This window comes from Pongo abelii, chromosome 4 (assembly GCF_028885655.2).
Source record: "Pongo abelii isolate AG06213 chromosome 4, NHGRI_mPonAbe1-v2.0_pri, whole genome shotgun sequence".
Classification (NCBI taxonomy): domain Eukaryota; kingdom Metazoa; phylum Chordata; class Mammalia; order Primates; family Hominidae; genus Pongo; species Pongo abelii.
The window spans coordinates 86006958-86030797 of record NC_071989.2 but is presented as its reverse complement, the minus strand read 5'-3'; the positions used below and the strand labels follow the sequence as shown (position 1 = coordinate 86030797).

Here is a 23840-nt window from a genome sequence, read left to right as displayed (position 1 = left end):
AATGGAAAAGAAGAGAAAGATGGAAAAGATACTAAAAAGGTATCTAAGAAAGTGAATTAAAAAGTAATGTAAGTGGCTGGGTGTGGTGACTCATGCCTGTAATCCCAGTAGGCGGATCACGAGGTCAGGAGATCAAGAGCATCCTGGCCAACATGGTGAAACCCTGTCTCTACTAAAAATACAAAAATTAGCTGGGCATGGTGGCGCATGCCTGTAATCCCAGCTACTCAGGAGGCTCAGGCAGGAGAATTGCTTGAACCAGGGAGTTGGAGGTTGCAGTGAGCAGAGACTGCGCCACCACACTCCAGCCTGGTGACAGAGCAAGACTCTATCTCAAAAAAAAGAAAAAAAAAACAGCTGAGTGTGGTGGTGCATGCCTGTAGTCCCAGCTACTTGGGAGGCTGAGTCAGGAGAATCGCTTGAACCCGGGAGGCGGAGGCCGCAGTGAACCAAGATCGCGCCACTGCACTCCAGCCTGGCGACAGAGCAAGATTCTGTCTCAAAAAAGAGGTAATGGAAGCACTGACAGAAGCAATCACAGCACTGACAAAAATGTTCAATGGAATTACATAAAGTGCTTAGTGCCATCTCATTAGTAGGTATTCAATAAGTGTTTCTTCAAAAAAAAAAAAAGCTTCATTAAGATAAAATCTGTACACTACGCATTTTACCCTTTAAAGTGTACAATTCAATGATTTTTAGTATATTCATAGAGTTGTGACTATAATATCTACACAACCTAATTTTAGAATACTTTCATTACCCCCACTCCCCACCCCACCCATAAGCCACAGGCAAGCTGTAATATATTTTCTGTCTCTATATATTTGCCCATTTTAGACATTAGCCCATTTAAACGGAATCTATACAATATGTGGTCTTAATAAACGCTTCTTGAATATTACTCAGAACATTCAAAAGGAACATCTATCACTAAGAAACTGAAGAGTTTATGAGGCATTACAGTGAGAAGATGACATCAATCAACAACTGGAGATGAAAATGACCAATTGAAGATGCAACTAAAGATTTATGCAAAGCATCATCTTTTCCAATTCCAAGATTCTAGGTCACCTAGGTAGAGAAGAAACTGAAATAATAACGGAAGATGAAATTCCCAAAGAAAATGACTGCATAGCACAAAGAGCCGATTACATTTAAGACCTTAATTTATGAACTGTATAAAGAAATGGAGGAGAAAGAATAGCCAGAGAGGCAAGAGAATTAGAACATCATTACAAAGTCTTAGCAGAGGAGCCATCTGTGGTATAGAAAGCTACAGAGGTTAAGGAGAAGGAAAACTGGAAAAGGGATTTAGTAACATTAGAGAGCTGAGTGTCAATGGTATGTGTGTTTGGTGCAGAAGAGAAGTTAAAAATTTCAAATAGAGAAAATATGGAAGAACGGACAGTCTAACCTTCGTAGGGTTTTGAGAAGGATAAAAGGCAAATGTCTGAGTAAAGTACTGAAAGAGTACAAAGTGGTTTTAAATATAAGGTAAAATTATTTCTATGCATTCCTCATACATATTCTCAAGTAATGAAATAGTAAAAAAAATCATAAGGACTTATTTTCTTTAAAGTGAGACCTATCAAAAAGTCTTTATCATTTAAAACATAGGTGTTATTCCCAAGGTCTCAATATCATGTTTGAATACATATAAAATATATCAAAATTACATATATCCAAGACAAAATAAAACTTTAAATAAACAAATAAAAACACTAATTTACCTTCCTCTATGTAATGATTTTTTTTTTTTTTTAAAGCTGTGAAAACAGACATGGGAATTCTACAGGAAGAAGTGTAGCTAGAACAACTGGGCAGTTACAAATCCTAAATGACCCCTAAACCTGATAACTAACTTGAGTAAAGTTTTAAGATACAGACCGGGTGTGGTGGCTCACGCCTGTAATCCCAAACTTTGGGAGGCCAAAGCAAGTGGATCACTTGAGGTCAGGAGTTAGAGACCAGACTGGCCAACATGGCGAAATCATCTCTACTAAAAATACAAAAAAAATTAGCCGGGTGCCACACCTGTAATCCCGGCTACTCAGGAGGCTAAAACATGAGAATTGCTTGAACCCAGGAGGCAGAGGCTGCCGTGAGCCAAGATCACACGCACCACTGCACTCCAGCCTGGGCAACAGAGTGAGATTCTGTCTCAAAAAACCAACAAAAAGTTTCAAGATACAAAATCAACATACAAAAATCAGTAGCATTTCTAAACACCAACAACGTTCAAGCTGAGAACCAAATAAAGAACCCAATCCCATTTACAATAGACACACACACACACACACACACTCTCCTACACACATCCAGAATACATTTAACTAAGAAGGTGAAAGAATTCCATAAGAAGAATTGCAAATCACTGATGAAAGAAATCATACATGACACAAAGAAATGGAAAAACATCCACATTCATGGGTTAGAAGAATCAATATTGTTACAATGACCATACTGCCCAAAGCAATATATAGATTCAATACAATCCTATCAAATTACCAACATCATTTTTCACAGAAGTAGAAAATACAATTCTAAAATTCATATGGAACCAAAAAGAGCCTGAATAGCTAAAGCAATCCTAAGCAAAAAGAATAAAGCCAGAGGCTTCATATTGCCTGACTTCCAACTATAGTGCACAGTGGCTCACACCTGTAATCCCAGCACTTTGGGAGGCTGAGGCGGGCGGATCACTTGAGGCCAGGAGTTAAGAGACCAACCTGGCCAACATGGTGACATCCCGTCTCTACTAAAAATACAAAAATTAGCCAGGCGTGGTGGCTTACGCTTGTTAGTCCCAACTACTTGGCTGTCTGAAGGATGAGAATCACTTGAACCTGGGGAGGCCGAGGGTACAGTGAGCCGAGATTGTGCCACTGCACTCCAGCCTGGGTGTCAGAGCAAGATTCTGTCTCAAAAAAGAAAAAAGACTATGGTAAGCAAACAGCATGGTAACCAGTACAAAAACAGACCAATGGAACAGAGAACCCAGAAATAATGCCACACAACTACAACCAACTGATCTTTAACAAAGTTGACAATAATGAACAATGGGGAAAGGACACACTATTCAATAAATGGTGCTGGGTAAACTGGTTAGCCACATGCAGAAGAATAAAATTGACCCCTACTTCTCACCATATACAAAAATTAACTCAAGATGGATTGAAGACTTAAATGTAAAACCTCAAACTACAAAAATCCTAGAAAAAAATCTAGGAAATACTCTTCTAGACATTGGCCTAGACAAAGAATGTACTACTAAGACCTCAATAGCAAATGGAACACAAACAAAAATTGACAAATGGGACTTAAAGAGTTTCTGCATAGCAAAAGAAACACTAAACAGGCTGGGCGTGGTGGCTCATGCCTGTAATCCCAGTACTTTGTGAGGGCTGATCATTTGAGGTCTGGAGTTCAAGGCCAGGCTGGCCAACATGGTCAAACTCCATCTCTACTAAAAATACAAAAATTAGCCAGGCATGCTGGTGCACACCTGTAATCCTAGCTACTCAACAGGCTGAGACAGGAAAATTGTGTGAACCTGGGAGGCGGAGATTGCAATGAGCTGAGATTGAGCCACTGCACTTCAGCCTGGGTGACAGAGTGAGACTCTCTTTCACAAAAGAAAGACAGGAAGACAGAAAGACAGAGAGACAGATAGAGGAAAGACAGACAGACAGACAGACAGAAAGAAAGAAAGAAAGAAAGAAAGAACAGAGTAAACAGACAATCTACAGGATGGGAGAAAATATGTGCAAACTATGCATCTGACAAAGGACTAATATCCAGAATGTATAAAGGACTTAAACAAATCAACAAGAAAAAAAAACAACCCCATTAAAAAGTAGGCAAAGGACATCAACAGACACTTCTTGAATGAAGACATACAAGCAGCCAACAAACCTAAGAAAACTCAACATCACCAATCAGAGAAATGCAAATCAAAACCACAATAATTCCCATCTCACACCAGTCAAAATGGCCATTATTAAAAAGTCAAAAAACAACAGATGTTGGCAAGGATGCAGAGAAAATGGAATGCTTATATACCGTTGATGGGAATGTAAATTTGTTCCACTTCTGTGGAAAACAGTATGGAGATTCCTCAAAGAAGTAAAAATAGAACTTCCATTCAACCCAGCAATCCCCCTATACTGGGTATCTAACCAAAGGAAAAGAAATCATTTTATCAAAAAGACACCTGCACTCATATGCTTATTGCAGCACTATTCACAATAGCAAAGTCATAGAATCAACTTAAGTGTCCATCAATAGTAGACTGAATAAAGAAAATGTGATACATATACACCACGAAATACTACAGCACCTAAAAAATGAAATTATGTTCTTCGTAGCAACGTAGATGCAGCTGGACACCATTATCCTAAGTGAATTAACACACAAACAGAAAATCAAATACCGTATGTTCTCACTCAGAAGTGGGAGCTAAACAAATGGTTCACACAGACATAAAGATGGAAACAGACACTGGGGACTCCAAAAGGGAGGGAGGGAGAAGAGCAAAGCTTGAAAAACTATCGGGTACTATGTTCACTATTTGGGTGATGGGTTCAATAGAAGCCCAAACCCCAGCATTATGCAACATAACCATGTAACAAACCTGCACATGTTCCCTCTGAATTTATAACAAAAAATTAAAAAACAAAACAAAAACCTAAGAGATATATATGAATAAAATGTACACACCACATAATAATTTTACTTCTATTTGTTAATCAGGCTAATATGCTTCATATCAAAAAAAAGAAATTTAGAGTATATTTAAAAATCCAAATTTTAAAAATGAGGCTGAGTTTTTAACTCATGAAAGCCTTCAGTTAAAATGATTTTAAAATATTCCCCTTTTACTGAAGTTTAAAATGTGATGCAATTTTCTAAAATGTACCTATGCATAACTTTTAATTGTAAAAAGTAATCCTCAGAGAGCAAACTTGTACAATAACGATAAAATGGCTTCAGGTTACACCAAATTATAGCAATAGGAAAATGAGAACTTTACATCACCTTCACTATAAAAATTTAGACATAAAATTTCACTTACTTTTTTGAACATAACTAGTGAAATGACTGCTGATGCTGTGAAAAGTGCTGCTATGATTATCATCATGATTCCAACAGGAATATTTTGGTTGAGACCAGTAAGGGATGAAATCCAACCACTAAAAAGTAATAAAAAGTGTAATTAGGCAAAAGTTAATGTAAACTTTTTAAAAACAGCATAATATCTAACACATATTCAACACCTATCAGCCAGGCAATATTCAAGTTCTTTATGTGTATTAATGCATTTAATTCTCACAACCCACCCAATAGAATAGATGCTGTTTTAAATCTCCATTTGACAAATGAGGAACTGAGACATTCAGTAATTTGCCCGAGGACACACAGCTTATAAATGGCATAGCCTAAATTCAAAAGCAAACCAAACTCCAGAGGCTCAAGTGTTTAATTCCAGACTGTACGTTTTTTAAGCTGTACATTTTTTAAGCTTATGAGTTTTGAGTTTATTATTACTCTTTTTTTTGAGACAGAATCTCACTCTGTTGCCCAGGCTGGAGTATAGTGGCGTGATCTCGGCTCATTGTAACCTCCACCTCCTGGGTCCAAGCAATTCTCCTACCTCAGCCTCCTGAGTAGCTGGGATTACAGGCATGTGCCACCACGCCTGGCTACTTTTTGTATTTTTAGTAGAGACGGGGTTTCACCATGTTGGTCAGACTGGTCTCAAACTCCTGACCTCGTGATCCACCTGACTGGGCCTCCCAAAGTGCTGGGATTATAGCGTGAGCCACTGCACCTGGCCTATTATTACATTTTTTTAAATGTTTATTTTCAATTCTGCTGAATTATGAAAGAAAATATTTATAAACCATATATTCAACAAAGGATTCACATCTAGAATATACATAACTTTCAAAGCTCAACAGAATAAAAAAATTAAGAAAATGGATAAAAGACATGAAGAGACATTTTACCAAGAGGACATAAAGATGACAAGCACATGAAAAGATGTTCAAAACCACAATGAGATATCACTACACACCTATTAGGATGGCTAAAATAATAAGTAATAACCAATAAATGCTGGTGAGGAAGTGGAGACCAAATTGCTCATAATTGTTGGTGGGAGTGTAAAATAGTACAAGCATTCTAGAAAACAGTTTGTCTGTTTCTTTAAAAAACTAAACATGCAACATCCATATAACCCAATAATTACACTCTTGGGCATTTATCACAGAGAAATGAAAATTATGTTCACACAAAAATCTATTCACAAATTTCATGGCAGCTTTATTTGTAATAGTCCAAAACTGGACACAATACTGATGCCCTTCAACTGGTGAACAGTTAAATAACCTGTGATACATCCATATCATAGAATACTACTCAAAAATAAAAAGGAGGCCGGACATGGTAGCTCACGCTTGTAATCCCAGTATTTTGGAAGGCTGAGGTGGGCAGATCACATGAGGCCAGGACTTCAAGACCTGGCTGGGCAACATGGCAAAACCCTGTCTCTACTAAAAATAGAAAAATTAGTTGGGCTGGGTGGCAGGCGCCTGTAATCCCAGCTACTCGGGAGGCTGAGGCATGAGAATCACTTGAACCGAGGAGGTGGAGGCAGTGAGCTGAGATCATGCCACGGCACTCCAGCCTGGGTGATAGGGCGAGACTCTGTCTCAATCAATCAATCAATCAATCAACTGGAATAAACTACAGATAAACATAACAACCTGGATAAATCTCCAGAAAATAACACTAAGGGGAAAAAAGCCAAAGGTTGTAGCCTATGATTCCACATCTATAACCTTCTTGAAATGACAAAACAACAGAAATGAAGAACACATTAGTGATTGCCAGGGGTTAAGGAGTGGGAAAAGGAGAGTTTTGAGTGTGGCTATGAAAAAGCAACATGAGGAATCCTCTGGTGATGAAAATGTTCTGTATCTTTACTATCAATGTCAAGATCTTGGTATTTATATTTTACTATAGTTCTACAAGATTATTACCATTGGGAGAAACTAGATAAAGGGTACCTGAGATCTGTGCATTATTTATTATGATTGTATGTGAATCTACAATTACCTAAAAGTAAAAAGTTTAACCTAAAAAATCTGAATTACATGAGGGTCTATCTTAAAACAGGTCAATTCTGTATGCACCCTCATTAGCAGATTCTTTTTACGCTATTTAGTCACATACATGCTGTTATGCTCAATTTTAGCATTTTCCCTACGTCTGTGCTAAAAATCAAAAGAAATTACCTCAATTTCACGAGAATTAAAAAAACCCTGTGCTGTTAAAGTAAGCAGTATATTTTTAATTAAACATTTAAAACATTTCCTTTCCCTAAAATACCAAAAACTAGACACTATTTAAAATAATAATAAAAACTACTTTATCTGATAACTGATTTTAAATATCTATATAAATTCTCTGCATGTATTTATGCCCATTAGGAGCTCTGCAGAACTGCCAAGAGTTGTCTAACTACCAATCACTTCTCCACTTCAGTAGCAGAATACTAAATATAAGTCCTCAACACATTCTAATTAAATGCTAATTTCAATTGTGGTTTAATGTACACAGTGGAACAAAGTTGCATCACACATGCTTCTGACATGTAAGAATACAGCTGAATGCAAGTCAGTATAAAAGAAAGAAGAGAGGAACAGATAATTTTAGAGATGTGTACTCTTCCACCCACCATTTCATTCAAGGAATGTTTGCATCAGAATGTAAAGAGAGACCTAAATCTGCTATTACCTCCTAGCCTGGGTCCAGAGAGTCTCCATTTCTGAGGGTCCCCCACTGAATGAGCCATGAGAATGATTCGATTGTTTAAAGATATATGTATATACGAGTGTGCAGTGATTCTACCTTTCAAAGACAAGTGTCCATGTATATTCGTATATAAAAATATATCTGTTTGTATACCTAAAATAGGGCTTTATACATAATAGGTATCCTTTTCCTTAAAATCCCTGAAGCTCTTTCCTGTCCCTTCCACATTCCTTGGTCCCTCTATCTCTCTGACCACCTCAGTCTCTTTTGCAGTCTTCCTCTTAGCGCCCTTACATACATGTTTTATTTAAACTAGATAAAATGTGCTGTTTTTAAAGATGGGAACATAATCATCAAAGAGACAGATTTGTCCAAAGTTTATGCCTTATGACATTTTTAAATTGCATTTTTAAAACAATTTTTGCTTTTATTTATTTTTTCTAATCTGGTTTATCTGTGTTAACTAGATTAGGAAGCCAAAAATTATATTACAATATTAGATTAAAGCTGAAAACTAGTAAAAAAAACTTACCAATTGCCCCAGTTATGAAATCCTGCAGCTTGGAGTACATGTACAGCAAACTGACAAATATAGACGAAGAAGAATACAAAGAATCTAAATGAACTGTCACTCCTTTGAAAAAGAAAAAAAAGAAAAAAGGGGTTAGGAAGAGAGAAAGAAGGGGGAAAATGTCATTTTTCTCATTATCTTTACATTCACCTGCAGAATGACATTCAAACCTTAAAAGCACAAACAAAAAAAAGTGGCAACCACCTGAGGCCTCAAGTTAACAACATTGTAATAACTTATGTGAACTCGTCATGCTAACACTAGATATCGTTATTCTAACCTCACTTTGTCCTTTCAATTTCCAACTGCACCACAATCACCCTTGACAAAAAACTTACTCGTTTTCTTCTTTTATTAAACAGCATCATAGAATTACAATCAACATACAATGAATTGCAAATATTTAAAATATTGCTTTAATAATTTTTGACATATTTATATACTTGATTCCCCAATCACTATGGTGAGCATATCCCCAAAGTTTCCTTGAGCCCCTTGGTAGCCCTACCCTACCCACTGCTTTTCTGTTACCATAGTTTGACTATTTTATAGAGTTTTATATAAATGGAATCATATATTATGTAGTCTTTTTTCCTTGTCTGGCTTATTTTACTCAGTACAACTATTCTGAGATTCACCCAGTTTTGTGGCATGTATCAAAAGTTCATTCCTTTTCACTGCTGAGTAGTATTCCACTGTGCAAATATACCACAGTTTATTCATTCACTCTTGGGACATTTAGGTTGTTTCTAGTTTTTTATTATTACAAATAAAGTTATTTTTATTATTATTAATAAAGCTATTATTAATAGTCATGTACAAGTCTTCCCATGAACATATAGTTCCTTTTTCTCTTAGGTAAATACCTACAAGTGGGAAGGCTAGAACATATCATAAGTATACGTTTAACTTTTTAAGAAACTGCCAAACTGTTTTACAAACAGGTTGTTCTATTTTTATTTACCTTTTTTTTTTTTTTTTTTTTTTTGAGACGGAGTTTTGCTCTTCTTGCCCAGGTTGGAGTGCAATGGTGCAATCTCGGCTCACCAGAACCTCTGCCTCCCAGGTTCAAGTGATTCTCCTGTCTCAGCCTCCCGAGTAGTTGGGATTACAGGCATGGGCCACCATGCCCAGCTAATTTTGTATTTTTAGTAGAGACGGGGTTTCTCCACATTGGTCAGGCTGGTCTCGAACTCCCGACCTCAGGTGATCCGCTCGCCTCGGCCTCCCAAAGTGCTGGGATTACAGGCATGAGCCACTGTACCCGGCCTGGTTGTTCTACTTTTCATCCCCACTGGCAGTACATGAGTATTCCAGCTCCTCCATATCTCACTAACACTTGTTATGGTCTTTTTAATTCTAGCTATTCTAATAGCTGTATAGTGATATCTTACATGGTTTTAATTTGCATCTTCCTAATAAGTAATGTTGTTGAGCATCTTTTTATGTGCTTTTTGTCATATATAGATCTTCTTTCATGAACTAATTAAAATCTTTTTCTGATGTTGTAATTAGATTGCTTTTTCCTTTATCGTTGAGTTGTGAGAGTTTTTAAAACTATATTCTAGAAATACAAGTCCTCTTTCAGATATATCCTTGACAAAGATTTTCTCTCCGTCTGTTGCTTGTCTTTTCATTCTCTTAAGAGTGTCTTTTGGGAGCTGGCATAATGGCTCACACCTGTAATCTCAGCTATTTAGACCCTGAGGCAAGAGGACTGCTTGAGGCCAGGAGTTTGACACCAGCCTGGGCAACAAGGCGAGACACCCATCTTTATTTAAAAAAAAAAAAAACAAAAGGGGGGGGGGGAAGAGGAAGAGGAGGAGGAGGGGAAGAGGAAGAGGAGGAGGAGGAGAAGAGGAGGAAGAAGAAGTAGTAGTAATAGCAGTGGAGGAGGAGGGGGGAGGAAAGGGGAGGAAGAAGGAGGAAGGAGGAAGGAGGAGGAGGGGAGAGGAGGGGGGAGGAGGGAGGAATGGAAGAGGGGGAGGGGGAGGAGTGGAAGAGGAGGGGGAATGGGGAGGGGGAGGAGGGAGGGGAGAGGAAGGGGGAGGGGGAGAGGAGGGGGAAGAGGGAGGAGGGGGGAAGGAGAAGGGAGGAGGGGGAGAAGGGAGGAGGGGGAGGAGAGGGGAGGAGAGGAGGGGGAGGAGGGTAGGAGGAGGGAGGACAGGGAAGGAGTGGGGAGGAGGGAGGAAGGGGAAGGGGGCAGGAGGGAGAAGGGGCAGGAGGGAGAAGGGGGAGGAGGGAGAAGGAGGAGGAAGGGGTAGGGGTAGGGATAGGGGAAGGGGGCAGGGGAGGAGGGGAGGGGAGGAGGGAGGGGAAGGAAGGGAGGGGAGGGGAAGGAAGGGAGGGGAGGGGGAGGGGGGAGGGGGGAGGTGGAAGAAGAAGAAAGTTTCTTTTGAAGAGGAGTTTTGCCTTTTTATGAACTCCAGTGTATTCACACTTGTTCTTTTATATATCTTGATTTTACTGCTGTTTCTGAGAAATTCTGCCAAAGCCAAGGATGTAAAGATTTTTTTTTCCTGTTTTTTTCTAGGAGTTTTCTATTTTCAGTTTTACATTCAAGTCTATGTTCTTTTTTGAGTTAATTTTTTAAAATATCGTATCAAGTATGAAGTTCTTTTTTGCGTATGGTTATCCAATTGTTCTAGCAGCATTTCTTAAAAAGACTGTCCTTTCTGCATTGCGTTCCCTTCGTACCTTTCTCAAAATTAGTAGTCTGTCTATGGCTGGGTTTATTTCTGGGCTTGCCATTCTCTCCCACTCTTCTATTTGTCTACCTTTTTGTCAATATTATACTATTTTGAAGTTTTCTAGTAAGTCTTCAAATTAGGTGGTGTTAGTCCATCAATTTTATTGTTCTTTTTCAAAGTTGTCTTGACTATTTTAAGGTTTTTACATTTCTATAACCAGTGTAAAACATGGCAATGAGTTAACAAATACATTAAAGCAGTGGTCCCCAACCTTTTTGGCACCAGGAACCTGTTTCGTGGAAGACAATTTTTCTATGTATGGTGGGGTGGGATGGTTTCAGGATCAAACTATCTCAGATCATCAGGTATTAGATTCTCATAAGGAGCACGCAACCTAGATCCTTTGCACATGCAGTTCACAATAGGGTTTGTGCTCCTATGAGAATGTAATGTCGCTGCTGATCTGACAGGAGGCAGAGCTCAGGTGGTAATGCTTGCTAGCTGGTGCTCACTTCCTGCTGTGTGGCCCAGTTCCTAACAGGTCACAGGCCAGTACAAGCCCACAGCCCAGGGGTTGGAGACCCCTACTCTAGAATCAGCCATTTCCCCTGAGTCACAAAAGAGCAAATTTTAATGGTTCATTAATAATGTTTTCTATGTCAGTCAAATTTAAACTAAATGGTTCCACATCTTACTGCATCAGTACTATATTACACCAAAGCTGGTATTAATGACCATACAGCTGAGAAAAAATTATTAATGAAAAATAACCAACATAAAAATCTACAATATAAAATGTTATTTTTATAATACTGAATAGAAATCCTATGTATGACTCATATCTCCAGGGATACTATAGAAAACATCACTTTTAATAATAATTTTTCTTTTACTATTTTGAAACAGACACTTCTAAAGTATATTTCTATTTCCCTGTCCCTCTGGCAAAGAATGAAGAATATAACTTAATATTCTATTTTTTTCACTTAGAGTTTTTACTTCTATTTTGTGTGCCAAGAAACCAGACTATTAAAATGTTTTACCTCCCTCCCCCTCCCCTTCCCCCTCCCCCGTCTCCCGTCTCCCGTCTCCCGTCTCCCGTCTCCCGTCTCCCTCTACTTCTTTCTTCGGTCTCCCTCTGTTGCCGAGGCTGGACTGTACTGCCGTGATCTCAGCTCGCTGCAACCTCCCTGCCTCAGGCTCCTGTGATTCTCCTGCCTCAGCCTGCCCAGTGCCTGGGATTGCAGGCGCGCGCCGCCACGCCTGACTGGTTTTTGTATTTTTGGTGGAGACGGGGTTTCGCCGTGTTGACCGGGCTGGTCTCCAGCTCCTGGCCTCGAGTGATCTGCCGCCTCGGCCTCCCGAGGTGCTGGGATTGCAGACGGAGTCTCGCTCACTCAGTGCTCAATGTTGCCCAGGCTGGAGTGCAGTGGCGCGATCTCCGCTCGCTACAACCTCCACCTCCCAGCCGCCTGCCTTGGCCTCCCAAAGTGCTAAGATTACAGCCTCTGCCCGGCTGCCACCCCGTCTAGGAAGTGAGGAGCGTCTGCCTGGCCGCCCATCGTCTGGGATGTGAGGAGCCCCTCTGCCCAGCCGCCCCATCTGGGAAGTGAGGAGCGCCTCTGCCTGGCCACCCCGTCTGGGAGGTGAGGAGTGCCTCTGCCCAGCCGCCACCCCGTCTGGGAGGAAGGGAGGCGCGCCTCTGCCCGGCCGCCCCGTCTGGGAGATGAGGAGCGCCTCTGCCCGGCCGCCCCGTCTGGGAAGTGAGGAGCGCCTCTGCCTGGCCACCCCGTCTGGGAGGTGAGGAGTGCCTCTGCCCAGCCGCCACCCCGTCTGGGAGGAAGGGAGGCGCGCCTCTGCCCGGCCGCCCCGTCTGGGAGATGAGGAGCGCCTCTGCCCGGCCGCCCCGTCTGGGAGGTGAGGAGCGCCTCTGCCCGGCCACCCGCGTCTGGGAGGTGAGGAGCGCCTCTGCCCGGCCGCCCCGTCTGGGAGGTGAGGAGCGCCTCTGCCCGGCCGCCCCGTCTGGGAGGTGAGGAGCGCCTCTGCCCGGCCGCCCTGTCTGGGAGGTGAGGAGCGCCTCTGCCCGGCTGGCTGCCACCCCGTCTGGGAGGAAGTGAGGAGCGCCTCTGCCCGGCCGCCCCGTCTGGGAGGTGAGGAGCGCCTCTGCCCGGCCGCCCCGTCTGGGAGGTGAGGAGCGCCTCTGCCCAGCCGCCCCGTCTGGGAAGTGAGAAGCGCCTCTGCCTGGCCGCCCCGTCTGGGAAGTGAGGAGCACCTCTGCCCGGCCGCCCCATCTGGGAGGTGAGGAGTGCCTCTGCCCGGCCGCCCATCATCTGGGATGTGAGGACCGCCTCCGCCCGGCCGCCACGTCTGGGAAGTGAGGAGCACCTCTGCCTGGCCACCCTGTCTGGGAAGTGAGGAGCACCTCTGCCCGGCCGCCCCGTCTGAGATGTGAGGAGCACCTCTGCCCGTCCGCCCCGTCTGGGAGGTGTACCCAACAGCTCCGAAGAGACAGCGACCATCGAGAACGGGACATGATGACAATGGCGGTTTTGTTGAAAAGAAAAGGGGGAAATGGGAAAAGAAAGAGAGATCAGATTGTTACTGTGTCTATGTAGAAAGAAGTAGGCATAGGAGACTCCATTTTGTTCTGTACTAGGAGAAATTTTTCTGCCTTGGGATGCTGTTGATCTATGGCCTTGCCCCCAGCCCCCTGCTCTCTGAAACATCTGCTGTGTCAACTCAGGATTAAATGGATTAAGGGCGGTGCAAGATGTGCTTTGTTAAACAGATGCTTGAAGGCAGCATGTTCTTTAAGAGTCATCACCACTCCCTAATCTCAAGTACCCAGGGACACAAACACTGCGGAAGGCCGCAGGGACCTCTGCCTAGGAAAACCAGAGACCTTTGTTCATGTGTTTATCTGCTGACCTTCTCTCCACTATTATCCTATGACCCTGCCATATCCCCCTCTCCGAGAAACACCCAAGAATGATCAATAAATACTTAATTAAAAAAAAAAAGCAAACAAATAAATAAATAAATAAAATGTTTTACATTATAAATATATAAAATATGTGCTCTAAAAAGGGGCTGAATAATGTCTACAGCCTTCACAACAGCTATGTCCATTACCTTGGTTCCAAATTCATAGACACATTCTAGAAGCTGAAACTGTCTAACTGTAATTTCTAGTTAAGAAATCTATTAGAAGACACTGAATATGTTTTAAAAATTAAGAAGTCCTACTCAAAAACTATTTCTAAAATATTGCTTTCAAATACAAATGGAGGTATGTTAAAACTAGTCCACCTTCCCCTTTCTCTATGTACAGTTAGTACACACGAATGCACAGTTAGTGTACAAAACTGATCAAATGAAAACCTCAAAGTCTACTTTTCTCTAGTTTTATTTTAAATAAAGCTAAATAAAAGATATTAAGCAAGTTAAATATCATTCTCAATAGATTGTATTTATTTTGTTTTACCAACTTTTCTATTTCTGAATAAGGAGACAATAAAATTCATTTGATTGTACACTGACCATTAATACGAATGATTATTTGAAAACACTTCAAAGTTCTCTAAGACATAAACTCCATATCCCAGCACTTACTTAACTACCTAGATTCTCATCTCCAAGAGAGCACAAATCTTCCTTTACCTGAGCTGTCCAAATTACTGCAAATGCAAAATCAGTCAAATTCAAAACAAACTGAAGCAATACAACCATCACGTGAATATCAAGTTCCTTTCAGATGCTTGAGGGAAGGGCAAGGAAAAGCTGAGGAGCTCTGGAATAGCCAGAAGATCCCCAGGAGAGCTGTACCTTAGCCAGATCAGAAAAGGTCCAGGAAAAGAAAATACAACATCAGGGGAAGAAGAACTTCTACTGGCATTCAGAACCAAAGGTGGTGGGTCTTGCGTGCAGGAAGAGACCAGAAAGCAGACTGTTTAAATCAGCTTGAACATAGCCATTTTAAACCAAACAAAGAACAGAAATATAGATTTAAAAATAAAAACACTATACATTGATTTAACCTATGTGACTTAAATTGTAATCTGCCTCAGTTTACGATAAAGTATTTATGGTATCATGGATATTTATTCATAATAAATCCACCTAAGTAATGTATTTTCTCATCAGAATACATAAATAAAAGCTCTCTACTACTTGCCATCCTGGCTCTTTCAGATCAAAGCCTACTGGAAAACTGAATTTCAAATAAGCAAGTAGTTTTTGGTTTAATGTCTTCTACAGCCAAGCTGCAGCACAATTTTAATAGAAAAGTTCTTCCCTGAAGTATGATAATAAATCTCAGAAAATAAGCTTATTGGATCTTGTAAAGTTTATTTCACATGCCAAATCAATACCAGAGATATTAATTACAACTACCATTTGCTGGGACAGGAAAAGACAAAGTATTTCATTATTTCAAAGGGCTAAGATGTGGGGACACAAGTTAACTAAAGCACAGCACTAAATGTCTTTAACTCTGGCAACTCAACATAGCAGATAAGAGAACATGAATTTACAGATTTGGGTTTGAATCCAGACTCTCCCACTTAAAGTTGTCTAACTTTGGGCAAAGTATTAAGCCTGAGATTTTCCATTTGCAAAATGGGGGTAACAGTGGAACATGCTTTTATATAAATAAAATAATGCAGGTAAAGTGCTTAGCTGGGAATGCATAGGCACATAGAAAACAAATGATAAACATTACTTGTTGATACCTGTATTACACTCATGTAAATACTGTATCAAAATAAACTGTTTTGCTCACATAAGTAATATCCTGCTCACAGAAGTGGCATTAGGCTATTGATGAGATACTGAAAATTTCTGGAACATGGTTGCTAACAATCACGACTACTAGAATCAAGTAATACAAGAAATTATTGATGGTGTACAGGCATTAGAATAAAAAGAAACTGATAGAGTTTGGCTGTGTCCCCACTCAAATCTCATCTTGAATTGTAGCTCCCACAATCCTCACATGTCATTGGAGGGACCTGGTGGCAGGTAACCGAATCATGGGGGCAGGTTTTCCTGTGCTGTTCTCATGAAAGTGAGTAAGTCTCACAAGATTGGATGGTTTTATAAAGGGCAGTTCCCCTGCACACACTCTCTTGCCTGCCACCATGTAAGACATACCTTTGCTCCTCCTTCCCCTTCTGCCATGATTGTGAGGCCTCCCCAGCCATGTGAAACTGTGAGTCCATTAAACATCTTTTTCTTTATAAATTACCCAGTCTTGAGCATTTCTTCACAGCAATATGAAAATATTCCCTCTTTAGTAACTTTATGCTGAAATGAATTCTTTCTCCAGAATAGGGAATCTATTAGTAGGCTTGAAAGGCAGCACCATGAACTGTCCCTTACCACAACAGTGCAAAAAAAATTCGCATATGTGTTTTTTTGGAAGAAGATTCGAAAATTTTAAATTTATAACAGAGTCTATCTCTTAAAATCTATTAAGAGCTGGGCACAGTGGTTGAGGCTTGTAATCCTAGAACTTTGGGAGCCAAGGTGGGAGGATCGCCTGAGCTCAGGAGTTCAAGACCAGCATGGGGCAATAGAGTAAGACCTCATCTCTTTTAAAAATAAGAAAAATTAGGTGTAGTGGCACGGGCCTGTAGTCCTGACTATTTGGGAGGCTGAGGCAGGAGGATCATTTGAGCCTGGAAAATAAAGCAGCAATGAACAATGATTGTGCTACTGTATTCCAGCCTGGGTGACAGAATGAGATCCTATCTCAAAAAAAAAAGCAAAACCACTCACTTAGTCTGGCTTAAAAAGCACAGGACTGGAATGAAAGAGACTCTGAACTCTCTTCTTCCCACCTATGTTTTGTCAAAAGCACAGGGGACAATGAAAAAGCTCACATTACATGAAGTTTTAAATCTGAACAATATCAAACCTAGACCACAACCTTGGTGCAAACTCTGAATCCTTTATACTTAACAGACTTAATAATAGCTAACATTTGTTGAACATTATTTGCCAAGGACTATGTCAAACACATGTATTGCCCATTCAAACCTTACAACACCCACATGAGGCACACTAATATTGACTCTATTTTACGGATGAGCAAACAGATTTAGAGAGGTCAAATAATCCAAATACATAGCTGGTAACAGAAATGCTGCGACTTATCTGTGCATCTATCAAGCTAAAATTCTTTTTTTTTTTTTTTTTTTTTTTTTTTTGAGACAGAGTCTAGCTCTGTCGCCCACGCTGGAGTGCAGTGGTACAATCTCAGCTCACTGCAAGCTCTGCCTCTGGGGTTCATGCCATTCTCCTGCCTCAGCCTCCCGCGTAGCTGGGACTACAGGCACCCACCACCACGCCCAGCTAATATTTTTGTTTTTGTATTTTTAGTAAAGACAGGGATTCACCGTGTTACCCAAGATGGTCTTGAACTCCTGACCTCATGATCCGGCTGCTTCGGCCTCTCAAAGTGCTGGGATTACAGGCGTGAGCCATGGCACCCAGCCTTAAGCTAAAATTCTAACCAAGTGATAAAACTACCTCTAAGATAATATTTCAATTCCATCATCTCCAAGAAATTTAATTATCAAGGAATAGAACATCACTAGCTAAAGTAAATTAACCCCAAATGCTCAATGCAGTGTTTCTTATATATAGGAGAATATAACAACTAAAATCTCACATATGAATTGACACTCAATGTAGAAAGCTTAAACAGACAAAATCAGCCAGTAGCTAACCATTTTCAAATTACCTTTGAACAACAAAACTAAATTAAAGGAAAACAGAAATCAACATTGATTAGATCCTAGGTCACAAATGGACTGTTTCCAAGCTATTACACAGGCTATGCTCTTATAAAACAAAACTCAGCCAGGCGCGGTGGCTCACACCTGTAATCCCAGCACTTTGTGAGGCAGAGGGAGGCAGATCACCTGAGGTCAGGAGTTCGAGACCAGCCTGGCCAACATGGTGAAACTCTGCCTCTACTAAAAATACAAAAATTAACCAGGCATGGTTGTGGACACCTGTAATCTCAGCTACTCAGGAGGCTGAGACAGGAGAACTGCTTGAACCCAGGAGGCTGAGGATGCAGTGAGCAGAGATCGAGCCATGGCACCCTAACCTGGGCAACACAGCAAGACTCTGTCTCAAAAAAAAAAAAAAAAAAAAAACTCAAACATTTTTCTGCAAATAAGCCTCCATGACACCTATCTGAACAGAGAATACTAAACAGTACAAGTTTGAGTTTTGAAACATCTAAAATACCACATCATGAAACTATCATGCTTTTTTCCTTTTTTCTTTTTTTGAGACAGGGTCTTACTATGTCAACCAGTCTAGAGTGCAGCAGCATGATCACAGCTCACTGCAGCCTCAACCTCTTGGGCTCAATCAATCCTTCCACCTCAGCCTCCCGAGTAGCTGGGACTACAGGCACATGCCATGACAACCGACTAATTTTTGTACTTTTTGTAGAGATGAGGTTTCACCATGTTGCCCAGGCTGGTCTCGAGCACCAAGCTCAAGCAATCCTCTCCTCTTGGCCTCCCAAAATGCTGGGATTATACACATGAGCCACCACACCCAGTCACCTTTTTTCTTTGAGACAGAGCCTCACTCTGTTGCCCAGGCTGGAGTACAGTGACTCAATCTTAGCTCACTGATCTCGGCTCACTCCGCCTCCCAGGTTCAGGCAATTCTCTTGCCTCAGCCTCCCAAACAGCTGGCATTATAGGCACGTGCCACCATGCCTGGCTAATTTTTGTTTTGTTTTGTTTGTAATTTTAGTAGAGACGGGGTTTTGCCATGTTGGTCAGGCTGGATTCGAACTCCTGACATCAGGTAATCCGCCTGCCTCGGCCTCCCAAAGTGCTGGGATTACGGGCATGGGCCACCGTGCCCTGACCCAGCCACCTTTTTACTAATACCACTTGAAAAGTTTAATATTAATTATCTTGATGGTCCTATCACTCTTACACTTGAAATTTCCTAACTATTTTAATCATATACTTTGAAACACCATTTTCCCCCCTAAACTCTTCACTGAAGTGTTAACATAACTTCAAACCCTAAATCAACTATCAAAACTTTATAGTGATCCATTCCAAGACGGCCAAATAGGAACAGCTCTGGTCTGCAGCTCCCAGCATGATCGACACAAAAGACAGGTGATTTCTGCATTTCCAACTGATGTACCTAGTTCATCTCAATGGGACTGGTTGGACAGTGGGTGCCACCCACGGAGGGTGAGCCAAAGCAGGGCAGGGTGTCACCTCACCTGGGAAGTGCAAGGGGTCAGGGAATTCCCTTTCCTAGCCAAGGGAAGCCGTGACAGATGGCACCTGGAAAATCGGGACACTTCCACCCTAATACTGCGCTTTTCCAATGGTCTTAGCAAACGGCACACCAGGAGATTATATCCTGTGCCTGGCTCGGAGGGTCCCACGCCCACACAGCCTTGCTCACTGCTAGCATAGTAGTCTGAGATCGAACTGCAAGGTGGCAGCGAGGCTGGGAGAGGGGCGTCCACCATTGCTGAGGCTTGAGTAGGTAAAGAAAGCTGCCAGGAAGCTCGAACTGGGTGGAGCCCACCACAACTCAAGGAGGCCTGACTGCCTCTGTAGACTCCACCTCTGCGGGCAGGGCATAGCTGAACAAAAGGCAGCAGAAACTTCTGCAGACTTCAATGTCCCTGTCTGACAGCTTTGAAGAGAGTAGTGGTTGTCCTAGCACAGAGTTTGAGATTTGAGGACGGACAGACTGCCTCCTCAAGTGGGTCCCTGACCCCAGAGTAGCCTAACTGGGAGGCACCTCCCAGTAGGGGCCAACAGACACCTCATACAGCCAGATGCACCTCTGAGTTCACGAAGCTTCCAGAGGAAGAATCAGGCAGCAACATTAGCCGTTCTGCAATATTTGATGTTCTGCAGCCTCCGCTGGTGATACCAAGGCAAACAGTCTGGAGTGGACCTCCAGCAAACTCCAACAGACCTGCAGCTGAGAGTCCTGACTGTTAGAAGGAAAACTAACAAACAGGACATCCACACCAAAATCCCATCTGTACATCACCATCATCAAAGACCAAAGGTAGATAAAACCACAAAGATGGGGAGAAACCAAAGCAGAAAAGCTGAAAATTCTAAAAATCAGAGCGCCCCTTCTCCTGAAAAGGAACACAGCTCCTCACCAGCAAGGGAACAAAGCGGAACGGAGAATGACTTTGACGAGTTGAGAGAAGAAGGCTTCAGACGATCCGTAATAACCAACTTCTCCGAGCTAAAGGAGGATGTTCAAACCCATCACGAAGACGCTAAAAACCTTGAAAAAAGATTAGACGAATGGCTAACTAGAATAAACAGCATAGAGAAGACCTTAAAAGGACCTGATGGAGCTGAAAACCATGGCACAAGAACTACGTGATGCATGCAAAAGCTTCAGTAACCAATTCGATCAAGTGGAAGAAAGAGTATCAGTGATTGAAGATCAAATGAATGAAATGAAGTGTTGGAGAAAAAAGAGTAAAAAGAAATCAACAAAGCTGCCAAGAAACATGGGACTATGTGAAAAGACCAAATCTATGTCTGATTGGTGTACCTGAAAGTGATGGGGAGAATGGAACCAAGTTGTATAACACTCCGAAGGATATTATCCAGGAGAACTTCCCCAACCTACCAAGGCAGGCCAACATTCAAATTCATGAAATACAGAGAACGCCACACAGATACTACCTGAGAAGAGCAACTCCAAGACACATAATTGTCAGATTCACCAAGGCTGAAATGAAGGAAAAAATGTTAAGGGCAGCCAGAGAGAAAGGTCGGGTTACCCACAAAGGGAAGGCCATCAGACTAACAGTGGATCTCTTGGCAAAAACCCTACAAGCCAGAAGAGAGTGGGGGCCAATATTCAATATTCTTAAAGAAAACAATTTTCAACCAAGAATTTCATATCCAGCCAAACTAAGCTTCATAAGTGAGGGAGAAATAAAATACTTTACAGACAAACAAATGCTGAGAGATTTTGTCACCACTAGGCCTGCCTTACAAGAGCTCCTGAAGGAAGCACTAAACATGGAAAAAAACAACCGGTACCAGCCACTGCAAAAACATCCCAAATTGTAAAGGCCATTGATGCTAGGAAGAAACTGCATCAATTAACGGGCAAAATAACCAGCGAACATCATAATGGCAGGATCAAATTCACACATAACAATATTAACCCTAAATGTAAATGGGCGAAATGCCCCAATTGAAAGACACAGACTGGCAAATTGGATAAAGAGTCAAAACCCATCAGGGTGCTGTATTCAGGAGACCCATTTCACCCGCAGAGACACACACAGGCTCAAAATAAAGGGATAGAGGAAGATCTACCAAGCAAATGGAAAGCAAAAAGAAGCTGGGGTTGCAATCCTAGTCTCTGATAAAATAGACTTCAAATCAACAAAGATCAAAAGAGAGAAAGAAGGCCATTACATAATGGTAAAGGGATCAATTCAACAAGAAGAGGTAACTATCCTAAATATATATGCACCCAATCCAGGAGCACCCAGATTCATAAAGCAAGTCCTCAGAGACCTACAGAGAGACTTAGACTCCCACACAATAATAATGGGAGACTTTAACACCCCACTGTCAACATTAGACAGATCAACGAGACAGAAGGTTAACAAGGATAACCAGGACTTGAACTCAGCTCTGCACCAAGTGGACCTGATAGACACCTACAGAACTGTCCACCCCAAATCAACAGAATATACATTCTTCTCAGCACTACATTGCACATATTCTAAAATTGACCACATAATTGGAAGTAAAGCGCTCCTCAGCAAATGTAAAAGAACAGAAATCACAACAAACTGTCTCTCAGACAATGCAATCAAACTAGAACTAAGGATTAAGAAACTCATTCAAAACTGCACAACTACATGGAAACTGAACAACCTGCTCCTGAATGACTACTGGGTAAAAAATGAAATGAATGCAGAAATAAAGATGTTCTTTGAAACCAATGAGAACAAAGACACAATGTACCAGAATCCCTAGGAAACATTTAAAGCAGTGTGTAGAGGGAAATTTATAGCGGTAAATGCTCACAAGAGAAAGCAGGAAAGATCTAAAATTGACACCCTATCACCACAATTAAAAGAACTAGAGAAGCAAGAGCAAACACATTCAAAAGCTAGCAGAAAGCAAGAAATAACTAAGATCAGAGCAGAACTGAAGGAGATACAGACACAAAAAACCCTTCAAAAAAATCAATGAATCCAGGAGCTGTTTTTTTGAAAAGATCAACAAAATTGACAGACTGCTAGCAAGACTGATAAAGAAGAAAAGAGAGAAGAATCAAATAGATGCAATAAAAAATGATAAAGGGCTATCACCACCGATCCTACAGAAATACAAACTACCATCAGAGAATACTATGAACACCTCTACACAAATAAACTAGAAAATCTAGAAGAAATGGATAAATTACTGGATACATACACCCTCCCAAGACTAAACCAGGAAGAAGTTTAATCTCTGAATAGACCAATAACAGACTCTGAAATTGTGGCAATAATTAATAGCCTACCAACCAAATAAAGTCCAGGACCAGACGGATTCACAGCCGAATTCTATCAGAGGTACAAAGAGGAGCTGGTACCATTCCTTCTGAAACTATTCCAACCAATAGAAAAACAGGGAATCCTCCCTAACTCATTTTATGAGGCCAGCATCATCCGGATACCAAAGCCTGGCACAGATACAACAAAAAAAAGAAAATTTTAGACCAATATCCCTGATGAACATCGATGCAAAAATCCTCAATAACATACTGGCAAACTGAATCCAGCAGCACATCAAAAAGCTTATCCACCATGATCAAGTCGGCTTCATCCCTGGGATGCAACACTGGTTCAACATGCGCAAATCAATAAACATAATCCATCACATAAACAGAACCAAAGACAGAAACCACATGATTATCTCAATAGATGCAGAAAAGGCCTTTGACAAAATTCAACAGCCCTTCATGCTAAAAACTCTCAATAAACTATGTATTGATGGGACGTATCTCAAAATAATAAAAGCTATTTATGACAAACCCACAGCCAATATCATACTGAATGGACAAAAACTGGAAGCATTCCCTTTGAAAACTGGCACAAGACAAGGATGCCCTCTCTCACCACTCCTATTCAACATAGTGTTGGAAGTTCTGGCCAGGGCAATCAGGCAAGAGAAAGAAATAAAGGGTATTCAATTAGGAAAAGAGGAAGTCAAATTTTGCAGATGACATGACTGTATATTTAGAAAACCACATCATCCCAGCCCAAAATCTCCTTAAGCTGATAAGCAACTTCGGCAAAGTCTCGGGATACAAAATCAATGTGCAAAAATCACAAGCATTCCTATACACCAATAACAAACAGAGAGCCAAATCATGAGTGAACTCCCATTCACAACTGCTACAAAGAGAATAAAATACCTAGGAATCCAACTTACAAGGGATATGAAGGACCCCTTCAAGGAGAACTACAAACCACTGCTCAACAAAATAAAAGAGGGCACAAACAAATGGAAGAATATTCCATGCCCATGTATAGGAAGAATCAATATAGTGAAAATGGCCATACTGCCTAAGGTAATTTATAGATTCAATGCCATCCCCATCAAGCTACCAGTGACTTTCTTCGCAGTATAGGAAAAAACTACGGTAAAGTTCATATGGAACCAAAAAAGAGCCCACATTGCCAAGGCAATCCTAAGCAAAAAGAA

The 23840-nt window shown here is 41.2% G+C and overlaps 1 protein-coding gene across 1 annotated transcript in view; it reads right to left on the bottom strand.

The window, feature by feature from the left end:
* SCAMP1 (secretory carrier membrane protein 1) overlaps positions 1-23840 on the bottom strand; it is a 115327-nt gene that overhangs the window by 13757 nt on the left and 77730 nt on the right. The window contains 2 exon segments of the mRNA NM_001134112.1: positions 5078-5195; positions 8354-8455. Of these exon segments, the coding sequence (NP_001127584.1) occupies positions 5078-5195; positions 8354-8455 (220 nt within the window).